At 32.4% G+C, this 12527-nt stretch overlaps 1 protein-coding gene across 1 annotated transcript; it reads left to right on the top strand.

Moving 5' to 3' along the window:
- The first annotated feature begins 9181 nt into the window (after window positions 1-9181).
- On the top strand, window positions 9182-10506 carry LOC142240457 (uncharacterized). Its single transcript, XM_075312156.1, has 4 exons — window positions 9182-9313; window positions 9383-9410; window positions 9466-9646; window positions 9710-10506. Exons 2-4 carry the CDS (start codon window positions 9394-9396, stop codon window positions 10175-10177), a joined length of 666 nt encoding a protein of 221 aa, XP_075168271.1. The 5' UTR covers window positions 9182-9313; window positions 9383-9393; the 3' UTR covers window positions 10178-10506.
- Window positions 10507-12527: the final 2021 nt, after the last annotated feature.

Raw genomic sequence — 12527 nt, 5'->3', positions numbered from 1 at the left:
ACCCAGAAAAAAGTGTCTTCGAAACTAAAGGAAAAAATGTTCATCAATTTAGTTTAGCCATTTTATTTCCACTCAGTTAATATTTTGTGTGAAATAATAAAATTTACTTGTTTCAGTAAAAAAATCCTAAACTGAAAGCAGTTAGGAATAGTTCATAAACTAGAATAAGGCATGGAATTTTACTAATACTGTTTTCTTCGCTGGGTATAAGAATTTACTACTGAACAAGAAAATTTTATTCACTGATAACAAAGCATTCGTAAAAATAAACAAAAACCGAACTAAAACCAAGTTTCCTCAAATTTAGTAAGATTTCTTATAAAATGATAATTCTGACTTCCTTTATTACAGAAAGCTTATCATACATAAGAATAACACTTGGCATAGAAAAATATTTTAGTTCATTCGTACTAAGAAGTATTCAATCCTTTCAAAACTTAAAGAAACACACTTGTTAGAATTTAGGAAAATTTCCTACATTTCCTTTATCTACCTGTAATCGATACCTGTCTTTGATGTAATCGATATGTTTGCGCGTGGGTTGTTTTTTTAGTTGGAATCGCGTTGTTATGGTATACGGAGAGATTGTTAAAAAATAATATAGTAAAATAATATTATAAAAAAACAAATAAAATATATAAAATATTTGTTATTTTAAATTAGTGAGAAAAATGTTCGTTTTTTGAAAATTGGTTTATAAAAAAGAAAACACCAGCAGAATAACAACCCCGTCATTCAACTTCATTTTGGAATCTTCAATTATCAGGTAATATTCAGTGACGCTAACCTTTTGTGAAAAAATTGGTTTTGGATTTTTTTGTTTATATTTGTAGGTATTGAAATTGTAGAAGGTGGACAAAATTGCTAGGCAGCAAATTATTCAAAGTGAAAGGTACTACAAGAAGAAAAAATGTGTTTTAATATTTCAAGGCCAGTCGATGCTGTTGATTCTAAATAAATATATTTAATATATTAATAAAACATGTCTTTTATTGAAGAAAAAATTGCTTATATAAATACATAAAATTGTATTTAAAAACGAAGGTAAGCAGATCTAACTTTGAAGTAAAAGGTTTACCACAAATATGTAAGATTTGTCCAAATGAATGAAAAAAGTTCAATAAAATCATTCCATATATGAATTCAATTCAGTTAAATTTTTTCATTCTGTAGTATAGTGGTACATAAATATAGGAAAATGTTAACTAATATACGGAATGCATTCTACCTAATTTCTACGAAAATCACATCATTCAAACAAATAAAAATGTCTTTGGCGCTATACGAAGTTCAACTTTCTTCACAATGAGTTCATTTTAACTTAAAGAAGGGGTCACTTTTTTCTGGGTGTATTAAATGCATATTATTTTTATATACTACCAACCTTCAAATGATTCATGTCAAAATTTGACGTCTGTAAGTCAATTAGTTTGTGAGATAGAGCGTCTTTTGTGAAGCAACTTTTGTTATTGTAAAAAAAATTGAAAAAAAGGAATTTCGTGTTTTGATAAAATACTGTTTTCTGAAGGGGAAAAATACGGTGGAAGCAAAAACTTGGCTTGATAATGAGTTTCCGGACTCTGCCCCAGGGAAATCAACAATAATTGATTGGTATGCAAAATTCAAGCGAGGTGAAATGAGCACGGAGGACGGTGAACGCAGTGGACGCCCGAAATAGGTGGTTACCGACGAAAACATCAAAAAATCCACAAAATGATTTTGAATGACCGTAAAATGAAGTTGATCGAGATAGCAGAGGCCTTAAAGATATCAAAGGAACGTGTTGGTCATATCATTAATCAATATTTGGATATGCGGAAGCTCTGTGCAAAATGGGTGCCGCGCGAGCTCACATTTGACCAAAAACAATAACGTGTTGATGATTCTGAGCGGTGTTTGCAGCTGTTAACTCGTAATACACCCGAGTTTTTCCGTCGATATGTGACAATGGATGAAACATGGCTCCATCACTACACTCCTGAGTCCAAGCGACAGTCGGCTGAGTGGACAGCGACCGGTGAACCATCTCCGAAGCGTGGAAAGACTCAAAATTCCGCTGGCAAAGTAATGGCCTCTGTTTTTTGGGATGCGCATGGAATCATTTTTATCGATTATCTTGAGAAGGGAAAAACCATCAACAGTGACTATTATATGGCGTTATTGGAGTGTTTGAAGGTCGAAATCGCGGCAAAACGGTCCCATATGAAGAAGAAACAAGTGTTGTTCCACCAAGACAACGCACCGTGCCACAAGTCATTGAGAACGATGGCAAAAATTCATGAATTGGGCTTCGAATTGCTTCCCCACCCACCGTGTTTTCCAGATCTGGCCCCCAGCGACTTTTTCTTGTTCTCAGACCTCAAAAGGATGCTTGCAGGGAAAAAATTTGGCTGCAATGAAGAGGTGATCGCCGAAACTGAGGCCTATTTTGAGGCAAAACCGAAGGAGTACTACCAAAATGGTATCAAAAAAGTGGAAGGTCGTTATAATCGTTGTATCGCTCTTGAAAGGAACTATGTTGAATAATAAAAACGAATTTTGACAATAAATGTGGGGACTTATCAGCCAACCTGTTACCACATCCGTTTGGTAGATTTTGCAAAGAGATACTTCTTCATAAATTTTCTATTGAAATAATCTTTTGACAAAATTTTCTAAAGAAATAAAATTTTGTCTAAATTTTCTATAGCAATAAAATTTTGACAAAATTTTCTATAATAATTAAATTTTTTATATAGAAATAAAATTTTGACAAAATTTCCATTAGAATAAAAATTGGACAAAATGTTCTATGGAAATAAAATTTTGACAAAATTTTCTATAGAAATAAAATTTTGACAAAATTTTCTATAGAAATAAAATGTTGACAAAATTTTGTATAGAAATAAATTGTTGACAAAAATTTCTATAAGGATAAAATTTTTCATATAGAAATAAAATTTTGACAAAATTTTCATTAGAATAAAAATTAGACAAAATTTTCTATGGAAATAAAATATTGACAAAATTTTCTATTGGAATAACATTTTGACAAAATTTTCTATAGAAATACAATTTTGACAAAAGTTTCTATAGAAATAAAATGTTGATAAAATTTTCTATATAAATAAAGTTTTGACAAAATTTCCTATAAAATTAAAATTTTGACAAAATTTCCTATAGAAATTAAGTTTTGCAAAATTATTTTTTTTTAGAAAAACTAAAAAAATGTCCAAATCCGTCTAGATTTAAATATACGTATTAGAGGTGTGCGCGTGAGTGAAATTTCATTCACACTCACGCACATTCACGAAGCAAAATATTTGTTCACGCACGTTCACGCACGATATTTTTGGTAGACACTCACACTCACGCACGTTCACGAAATGTAAACCGGTACTCACGCACGCTCACCCCCGACCTATTTTTGAAGACTCACGCACGATTCTCGACAATTAACGTGACTCACGACAAATTAACGTGACTCACGACAAATTCAAGAGACTCATGGCATTTTCCAAGCGGGAAAGAGGAAAGGTAACAAAATTAATAAATAGGAGATAGTTTGACAGCTAAATAGAATTCAGTTATCGGATCAGAAAGAATTAAATCTTGATTTTTTTCGTGAGCGTGATTTTGCAGAAATTTTATTCACGCACATTCACGAACCGATTTTATTTCTCACGCACGACATATTATTTTTAGTCCCATTCACGCACGAAAGTTTCTTCAGATTTTGTTCACGAGTCAGGTGATTCACACGTGAATCACGCGTGTCACGACAGTTTCGTGTCACGCGCACACCTCTTATATGTATACTTTTACAATAACCTTGAAAATTGATACTATGTAATAGATTTTTAGTGCTTATTCGTCAACATCATTTATCATCCCTGCACACAGAAAACAGTTTGGTTGAAATTCCATTATAGCTGCAAAATCTTCGTTCTTATAACACATTTTCAATTGAGTCCCTAAATATTCGGTATTTGCAATAAGTATACTTTTCCTTAGAAAGAATGAAAGTGCTTTGTACGGTAAGATAGTTCCGAGTCAAAGTATATGGTTGTGTCAACCAACACTATTGGTCTACAATAAATCATTTCCCCAATGATTATCACAACTGGCAGGAAGCAGTTATTTAAAACCAATATTCGGTAATGAGCACCGACTATTGATGATGGAAATAGAATTTATAAGAAATTTTCAACATTCGGTTATGAAGCCCGAATATTATTTGAAAATCTATCAAATGTCAAAAGTATTCACCAGTTAAATTGAACATTTTATTTTAATTTTGAAGAACAGGATATATTTGTTAGGAAATAAGGAAATTGAATTGAAAACAAATACAAATGGTAAGACAGTTTGAGCAAACAATTTTTCTTAATATTGTCATTCAATATATCTTTATTTTACTAGTTCCGGGGAATGTGCCAAAACTCATACGTAATAAATAAGGAATACAACATTGTGCACCATCAAAGAAAAGGAACAAAAGTTTTACAATAATTCTACGAGTATACGTAAATGCTTCCGCATCGAAACCTCGCAAAATTATATACATACACTGTTAGAAAAATATGTTTTTCATATGTTCCGATATAAACAAAATGTGTTTCGGGCACGATTTTAAACCACAATATATTTCAGTGCGAACATGTAATTTTCCTAAACTAACACTAAATGTTTGGGACATCTATGTTAATATGTTAGAATATATTATGTTTGGGGCATGAATGTTTCATAAAAATCATATGTGTGAATACAAACATATATAAATTTACAAATTTCAACTAAACATACATATGTTGTGATATTTTATTCAAAGCGACAGAGAGAGTATAGAGAGAAATAGAGATGGAAACCGGGAGAGTTGACGAAAGATATCAATATAACACAGCAAAAGAGTCAAAAGAGAACAATTTCTGTGAAACCGCTTGTATGTTGTTTCGGAAAACTGTTTTATGATAAGGCCAAAAATTTGATATGTTTAAGTCTAAATATTATTTAATTTGAATAAAGAGAATATACATTCTGAACCAAGAGAATAGACATTTGAAAAACAAACAGCTTATGTTTTCGCCTTGAGAGCAGCATTTTATGTATGTGTGGACATGTGTTTTGTTTATCATTTTGGCATTATTTTTTTCTTGGTTCGTTAAAAGAAATCAGGGGTCTTCATAAAAATAACGAAAGGGCACTATACTCTTTTTAGAGTTGGGACGGTAAAATGAAATAAGGAGGAAATAGTGAAAAATTACACAGTAAAATGTAAAAAAACAAAGTTTAGTTTCTCTTTATTAAAAAGTAGTCCACGAGGAGTTGACGGACACCATCAAATATAAAAGCGGGCATTAAGTTCGAGTTTTACAGCTAAAACAATTTAAAAAGTTTATTTTCTTTAAAATGAATTATTAAAGAAAAATAAAAGGAATTTTAGAGCGATGGTGTTAAATGCAAGTAAAAAACTGTTCACTCCTAAATAAATTTATGTTTATATTATAAAATTATGTATGTATGTTTATACTCGACTCCACGTTCTTTTGTTAGTTTTTGAATTCCTTCCAAATTTTAAAGTTTTGTACAAAAACAGTTTTTTATTACAAGATTGTTATTTTTGCAATAAAAAATAATATTTTATCCAACAATCATTCAATTTCGTTTATATCAAGCACTGTTACTGACTATAAATCTTTAATAACGCACATTTCGATGTTTCATTTAAAAAAATTAATATAGTATAAATATAAATGTGTAAATTAAAAAAAAAAAAAAAAAATGTTCGGTCGGAGCAGGGATTGAACCCACGACCCTTTGCATGCAAGGCAGACATGCTAACCACTGCTCCACGTGGCAAACAAATGTATGTTTCTGTTAAATAATGTTATGTTTGCATGGGCTCGTGGGCGCTGCAAACTATGCTATATAAATGTAACTTAAAACGATAATTATCTACTGGTGACTATAACAGCTACGTAGCCCAGTGGATAGTGTGTTGGCTTACAAACTGTATGGTCCTCGGTTCGATTCTCCGTGCAGGCGAAAGGTAAAATTTAAAAAATTTATAAAAGTGAATAATTTCTTCAACATTATTTGTATTACAGAGAAAGGTGCCAATAACTAAAAAATTTCGTGGAAGTGAAAATTACGAGTATGTTAGGGATTGAGCACAATCGTGTTTGGGAAAAATTCTTCCAAGCATATAATATTTTTGGCTCAAAATGCTTCCAAACATATAATATGTTCACATAAAACAAACATATTAATGTTTCGGCAGTATGCAATAATATATGTGCTTCCTGCAAAATATGTTTGGAACATATGTTAAAGAAGCGATTTTTTTTGAGGGTGTATGTGCTTAAATTTTAAAGATATGAGACGTTTTCAACATTAAGGTGAGTACTATGTTCGGGTTTCGAGTTGAAAATCACTTTATTTTCGCGATTCTTTTCCTGAATTAATCAAGATTATATATGAAAACAAACATATTCCCGTAAAGTCAGGCCGAAATCTAGAGGAACAAGACACAGGACATCAATTGAGTTAATTTATGTGCTTTATATGGAACTGTAAAGTAACCGCGAAAATTTCATCTCGAAAAGCGAACATAGTACTTACATTTAGTTGGTATTCTTCTTTGAAAATATCTAGATTTTGATGTAAGTCCCTATTTTATTCAATAGCAAAAATTAATACTCAAATATATTGTACTTAGAATAACATGTACTAATATACATATATTTAAATAAAATTAAATATAATATATAACTGGGAAGGAAATTTTAAATTCGGCAATGAGTATTATTAATGTTGGGCAACACAACCGAATGATGAAGGTAGCCATAACCGATATCGTCGGCAGACCCAACCAACACATATGTCGTATTAGTTGTGTCGACCGAATCAGTCGGGTGGCACAACTGCCAACTGATAGTAGCTGTAACTGCCAAAAGGAGGTTGGCAATAAATTCGGTTGTCACAACCTATCTGTATTCTCTGTGTGGTATCCATGCATGTTCTAGCTGATATATTCCTCTTCTCTTCCTCTCTTTCTCTTTTAACAAATAAAAAATGTAATCGATTCAACAAATCAATCACATTGATATTAATATATTTCGTTTAAATTAAAATTTAATTAAATCAATTAATTCCCTAATTGTCTAACCCATGGTCATTGTACAATATGGCAACTTCGGTAGAAACACTGGGCCCTAAATTTGGCATCTCATTGAATGGAGTCGTATTTCTTTTAATGGTGGCTAGTTGTACCACCACACTAGAAATTCGTTATAGGTACCTAGCAAGATGACCCTAATAATAATAAACATAGACTAATTAATAATAAAATAATAAAACTCTTTTGCTCAGCTTGACGGTTAAATGAACAAGAAAATATCACAAAATTATCACAATAGCAAAAAAAAAATTAAAGAAATCGATTTTTATGGTATTTCTAGTTGCCTTATATGAATGGCTTTAAATATGAAACAAAAAACTACATAAAGATTTCTCTAAAGAATTTAGTTGTTCAATAGAAAACCAGAAAATGTACCCACGCATCTGATGTAGCCGTAGCATAAGCATAAGCCATCTCACACCAAATGATTGAAATGAAAAATAGCTTGAAAAAATCACTTATTGAAATTAAACACCAAAGTGCGAGTGGTTCGAGTCTTAAATACTTATTTTTATTATTTCAGAAATAAACTTATACGGAAGCTATATCAGTCCATCTGTTAAATATTGTACTGATTACAGACAAATTCATCATATATGTTTAAGCTGCAGCTTCTCATTTCCACACTGAAAACAAGTAAGGAAAGTCTAAAGTCGGGCGGGGCCGACTATATTATACCCTGCACCACTTTGTAGATCTAAATTTTCGACACCATATCACATCCCTCAAATGTGTTGGGGGCTATATAAAAAGGTTTGTCCCAAATACATACATTTAAATATCACTCGATCTGGACAGAATTTGATAGACTTCTACAAAATCTATAGACTCAAAATTTAAGTCGGCTAATGCACTAGGGTGGAACACAATGTTAGTAAGAAAATATGGGAAACATTTAAATCTGAAGCAATTTTAAGGAAACTTCGCAAAAGTTTATTTATGATTTATCGCTCGATATATATGTATTAGAAGTTTAGGAAAATTAGAGTCATTTTTTTAACTTTTCGACTAAGCAGTGGCGATTTTACAAGGAAAATGTTGGCATTTTGACCATTTTTGTCGAAATCAGAAAAACATATATATGGGAGCTATATCTAACTCTGATCCAATTTCAACCAAATTTGGCACGCATAACTACAATGCTAATTCTACTCCCTGTGCAAAATTTCAACTAAATCGGAGTTAAAAATTGGCCTCTGTGGTCATATGAGTGTAAATCGGGCGAAAGCTATATATCGGTGCTATATCGAAATCTGAACCGATTTTAACCAAATTTTGCACGCATAGCTACGATACCAATTCTACTTCCTGTGCAAAATTTCAACTAAATCGGAGCAAAACATTGGCCTCTGTGGTCATATGAGTGTAAATCGGGCGAAAGCTATATATGGGAGATATATCTAAATCTGAACCGATTTCAACCAAATTTGACACGCATAGCTACAATGCTAATTCTACTCCCTGTGCAAAATTTCAACTAAATCGGACCAAAAAATTGGCCTCTGTGGTCATATGAGTGTAAATCGGGCGAAAGATATATATGGGAGCTATATCTAAATCTGAACCGATTTCAATAAAATTTGGCACACTTGACTATACTACTAATTCCACTCCCTGTGCAAAATTTCAACCAAATTGGGGTAAAACACTGGCTTCTGGGACCGTATTAGTCCATATCGGGCGAAAGATATATATGGGAGCTATATCTAAATCTGAACCGATTTCAATAAAATTTGGCACACTTGACTCTAGTACTAATTGTTCTTCTTGTGCAAAATTTTAAGCAAATCAGGGTAAAACTCTGGCTTCTGGGGCCATATAAGTCCATATCGGGCGAAATATATCGGGCCTGTTCTGGTTTTCACATACGCAAAATTTTTGCGAATTGGCTTTTTTGGCGTGTTCTGGTCATTCGAATTCGCAAAATTTTGCCGAATTCAAATCGGTTGTCTTTGAGGTTGCGAATTCAGAATTGTAGTGCTTTTTTCTATGTAAAAACAACAAAATATGTTTAATATAATAAGTGGTATAGTAGAAAATACAGTTAAGATTATATTTATAACAATAAAACCCACATCCGTAACTTATTTTTCGTAAAACTAATCATTTTCAAACAGTCCGTAATTTTAGAGTGACACTACTCGGGTAATTGGCGTAAGTATGGAAAAGATTGGTAACCCTGTAAACTAATTTGTAAATAATTGACAACTCTGAGAATTTCAGAAACAACAAAAATGGCAGCAGGTTCGACGTAAGTATTTTTATAAGACTAATTTTTCATTTTTAATTCAATTTTTTTATTTTAGACGAAAACACAAAAACTTACAGCAGGAGGACATATTTCTCCAGTTTATGGATGAAAATCCGAACATCGCTAAAGGCTTTGTGAAAGGAGATCGCCTACACGCTGATGAGAAATGGGCAAGACTAACAGCGTCTTTAAATAGTGCTGGGCCACCAGTAAAAGATGTAAATAGTTGGAAGAAAGTAAGTTTTAGTTAACAATAATAATTGTATAAAACATATACGATTAAGACTTCATTTGAATAGGTGTGGTCTGATTGGAAAGTAAACATTCGAAAGAAGTTGGCGCATAACAAACGCGAAACTTCTGCTACTGGTGGTGGACCGTACTCACAACTTGCCGTGTCACCTGTGGAAGACCGAATAGCCCAATTGTGCGGTTTATATAAAATGATTGATGGTGTAGAAGGCACCAAATCCTATGGTGTGTTTGAAGATAATGTTTGCGAGACGTCTCCCGACTCTCAGAAGGCGGTAAAAAAACAATTGCATTTTGAAAGTGACGAAAATGCTTCCATCAGAAGTCCAGAATACAAGCCAAAGCGTAGCCGTCGATCTCAGCCTTCTGTAGAGTTGGAAGATCTATGTACTGCTCAAAATGAAATGATGGAAAGAGTTGTCGATACTCTCGGCGAAGTTCATTTGGTTTTACGTGAGCAAAATGACATTTTTAGGGACATAAAAAATATACTGCAAAACAAATTTGGAAATTAATCGCATAAATAATTAATGAAATTGATCTCGTGAAAGTTATGTGTTGAATAGATAAAAAAAAAATCCTTAAGATTTTTAATCAAACTATTTTTTTTAAATGATTTGTGAACCTGAATTTGAGTTTAAAAAGAGTTTCCATGAAAGCTGCAATTAGCTTAGGTTATGTTTTTTTTTTTATTTGTTTTTGTTTGTATGGAGCCTTGTTATGAATTCCTTATGGAAAAAAATCTTAAAACAATTGTACTTTCTTTTACTTTCTTTTACTTTCTTTTAGTATAAAAAAGTGATCTCTATGTATATTTAAATAAATGACAATATGTTCGACAAAATTGAATCTTTATTTTATTAATAAATGGAATTATATTTTCGTTATAAGGTGAGTATTAAGTTCGAGTTTAGCCGCTAAAATTGCTATTTTGTCACGGTTATTTTTCTTAAATAACTCAAAAAAGTTATAATTTTATTCTGCTTTTACAAATTTATTTTCGATTTCAGCGGCTAAACTCGAACTTGATACCCACCTATACATAATACTGCATTCTTACATTTAAACCAAGCTTTGAGCAATGCGATTTCTTATAGTAGAAGCTATTAAACCTTCTTCTTCTGTGGAACTTTCTTCTTCGTTTTCAAAATAAGGCAAAATAATAGGCACTGTTTCGTTATCAAAGAGGTCTTGCGGAATCGTTTTAAGCCTTCGACAAATATTGTGAAAAGCACAACACACGTTTATTAAACTGCATACGAATTTTGGGTCATAATGAAGAGTAGACTGCAAGCATCTAAATCTGCTCTTCAAAACACCTATAGTGCGCTCGACAATATTACGCGCTTCTGCATGTTTTTTATTAAATATATGTTGCATTGTACCATACTGTGCTCCTCTGTAGGGCGTCAAGACAAATGGTTCCAAAGTATAGGCAGAATCTGCCAAAACAAAACAATTTTGAATTCTTGATAAATAATTTCTAGCGTCGCTGTATTTCCAAATGAATGCATCATGGCATGCTCCAGGATGAGTGGCATCAATCGCCAGTATTTCTAAATTATAGTTGCAAACCTATAAAAATATATTAGATTTTTTACCCTGTCAGATAAATTCCATAAAGTACTAACCACCATCGCATTTAAACTAAAATAGCCCTTTCGATTCAAAAAAGTAGACTCGTCCTTTTGGGGCTTAACAATTTTTACATGCGTTCCATCAACACATGCAATTACACTAGGAAGTCGATATTGAGAGTAGAAGTATTCCTTGGATCTTGTTACTTCTTCATCTGTCATTTGCAATTTTATGTAATCACTGCAATAGTGGTACTCCAAAAGACCTATAACATTGTGTAGGATTTTAGAAAATGTGCTTCTGCCAATGCTAATCTGGTGGTCTTTTGCGATGGCCAATTGGTATGATCCGGTTGCTAAGAATCGAAGCACGGCTCCTAGTTGTATGTTGGGATGTATACTAGAGTTTAAGTGTGGTGCAATCGTGTCTGCTACCATTCGAAAAGTATCTTTGTCAATTCTAAACGACTCAATAAACCTACAAATAAAATAAATATAATTGTATCTATTGAAATCGAAAGGAAGCCTGATTTACTTACTGCGGTTCTAGTAATCCCATCATATTATTTGAACTTCTTAAGTTGCGATTTTTACGAATTGCATGAATTTTGCGTCTTCGTTTTATTTCTTCACAAGCAAATGCGTGAATGAAGGACATAAATGTATTTTAAACAATGAATTCAGAAAAATAATTTTGTGAAATGTAAAATCAGCTGTTGCCTATCATCTGTTGCAAACAGTTTTGTGTTGCCATTTTTTTTAATTTGAATTTAATTGTAAAACTCGCGAATGTGCGAACACGCAAATCTAATACGCGCGTTTTCAAATCACTTCAATTACGCGACAATATGTGAAAACCAGAACAGGCCCGTATAATATGGGAGCTATATCTAAATCTTAACCGATTTCTTCCAAAATCAATAGGTATCTATTCTGAGCCAAAACACATACTTGTGCCAAATTTGAAGTCGATTGGACTAAAACTGCGACCTAGACTTTGATTACAAAAATGTGTTCACGGACAGACGTACAGACGGACATGGTTATATCGACTCAGGAGCCCACCCTGAGCATTTTTGCCAAAGACACCATGTGTCTATCTCGTCTCCTTCTGGGTGTTGCAAACATATGCACTAACTTATAATACCCTTTTCCACAGTGTGGAGCAGGGTATAAACAGTGAACCAACCAGGAAGAACAATTTTGGTTAATTTTAGAAAATTTAGATTATTTTTAGAAGATTTTAACTAATAGTAAACAAAAATAAGTAAATATTTGTCAACAAATT

The sequence above is a fragment of the Haematobia irritans genome, chromosome 5, assembly GCF_050003625.1.
Source record: "Haematobia irritans isolate KBUSLIRL chromosome 5, ASM5000362v1, whole genome shotgun sequence".
NCBI lineage: Eukaryota > Metazoa > Arthropoda > Insecta > Diptera > Muscidae > Haematobia > Haematobia irritans.
The sequence above is the reverse complement of the archived record's forward strand: the minus strand, read 5'-3'. Positions and strand labels throughout refer to the sequence as shown.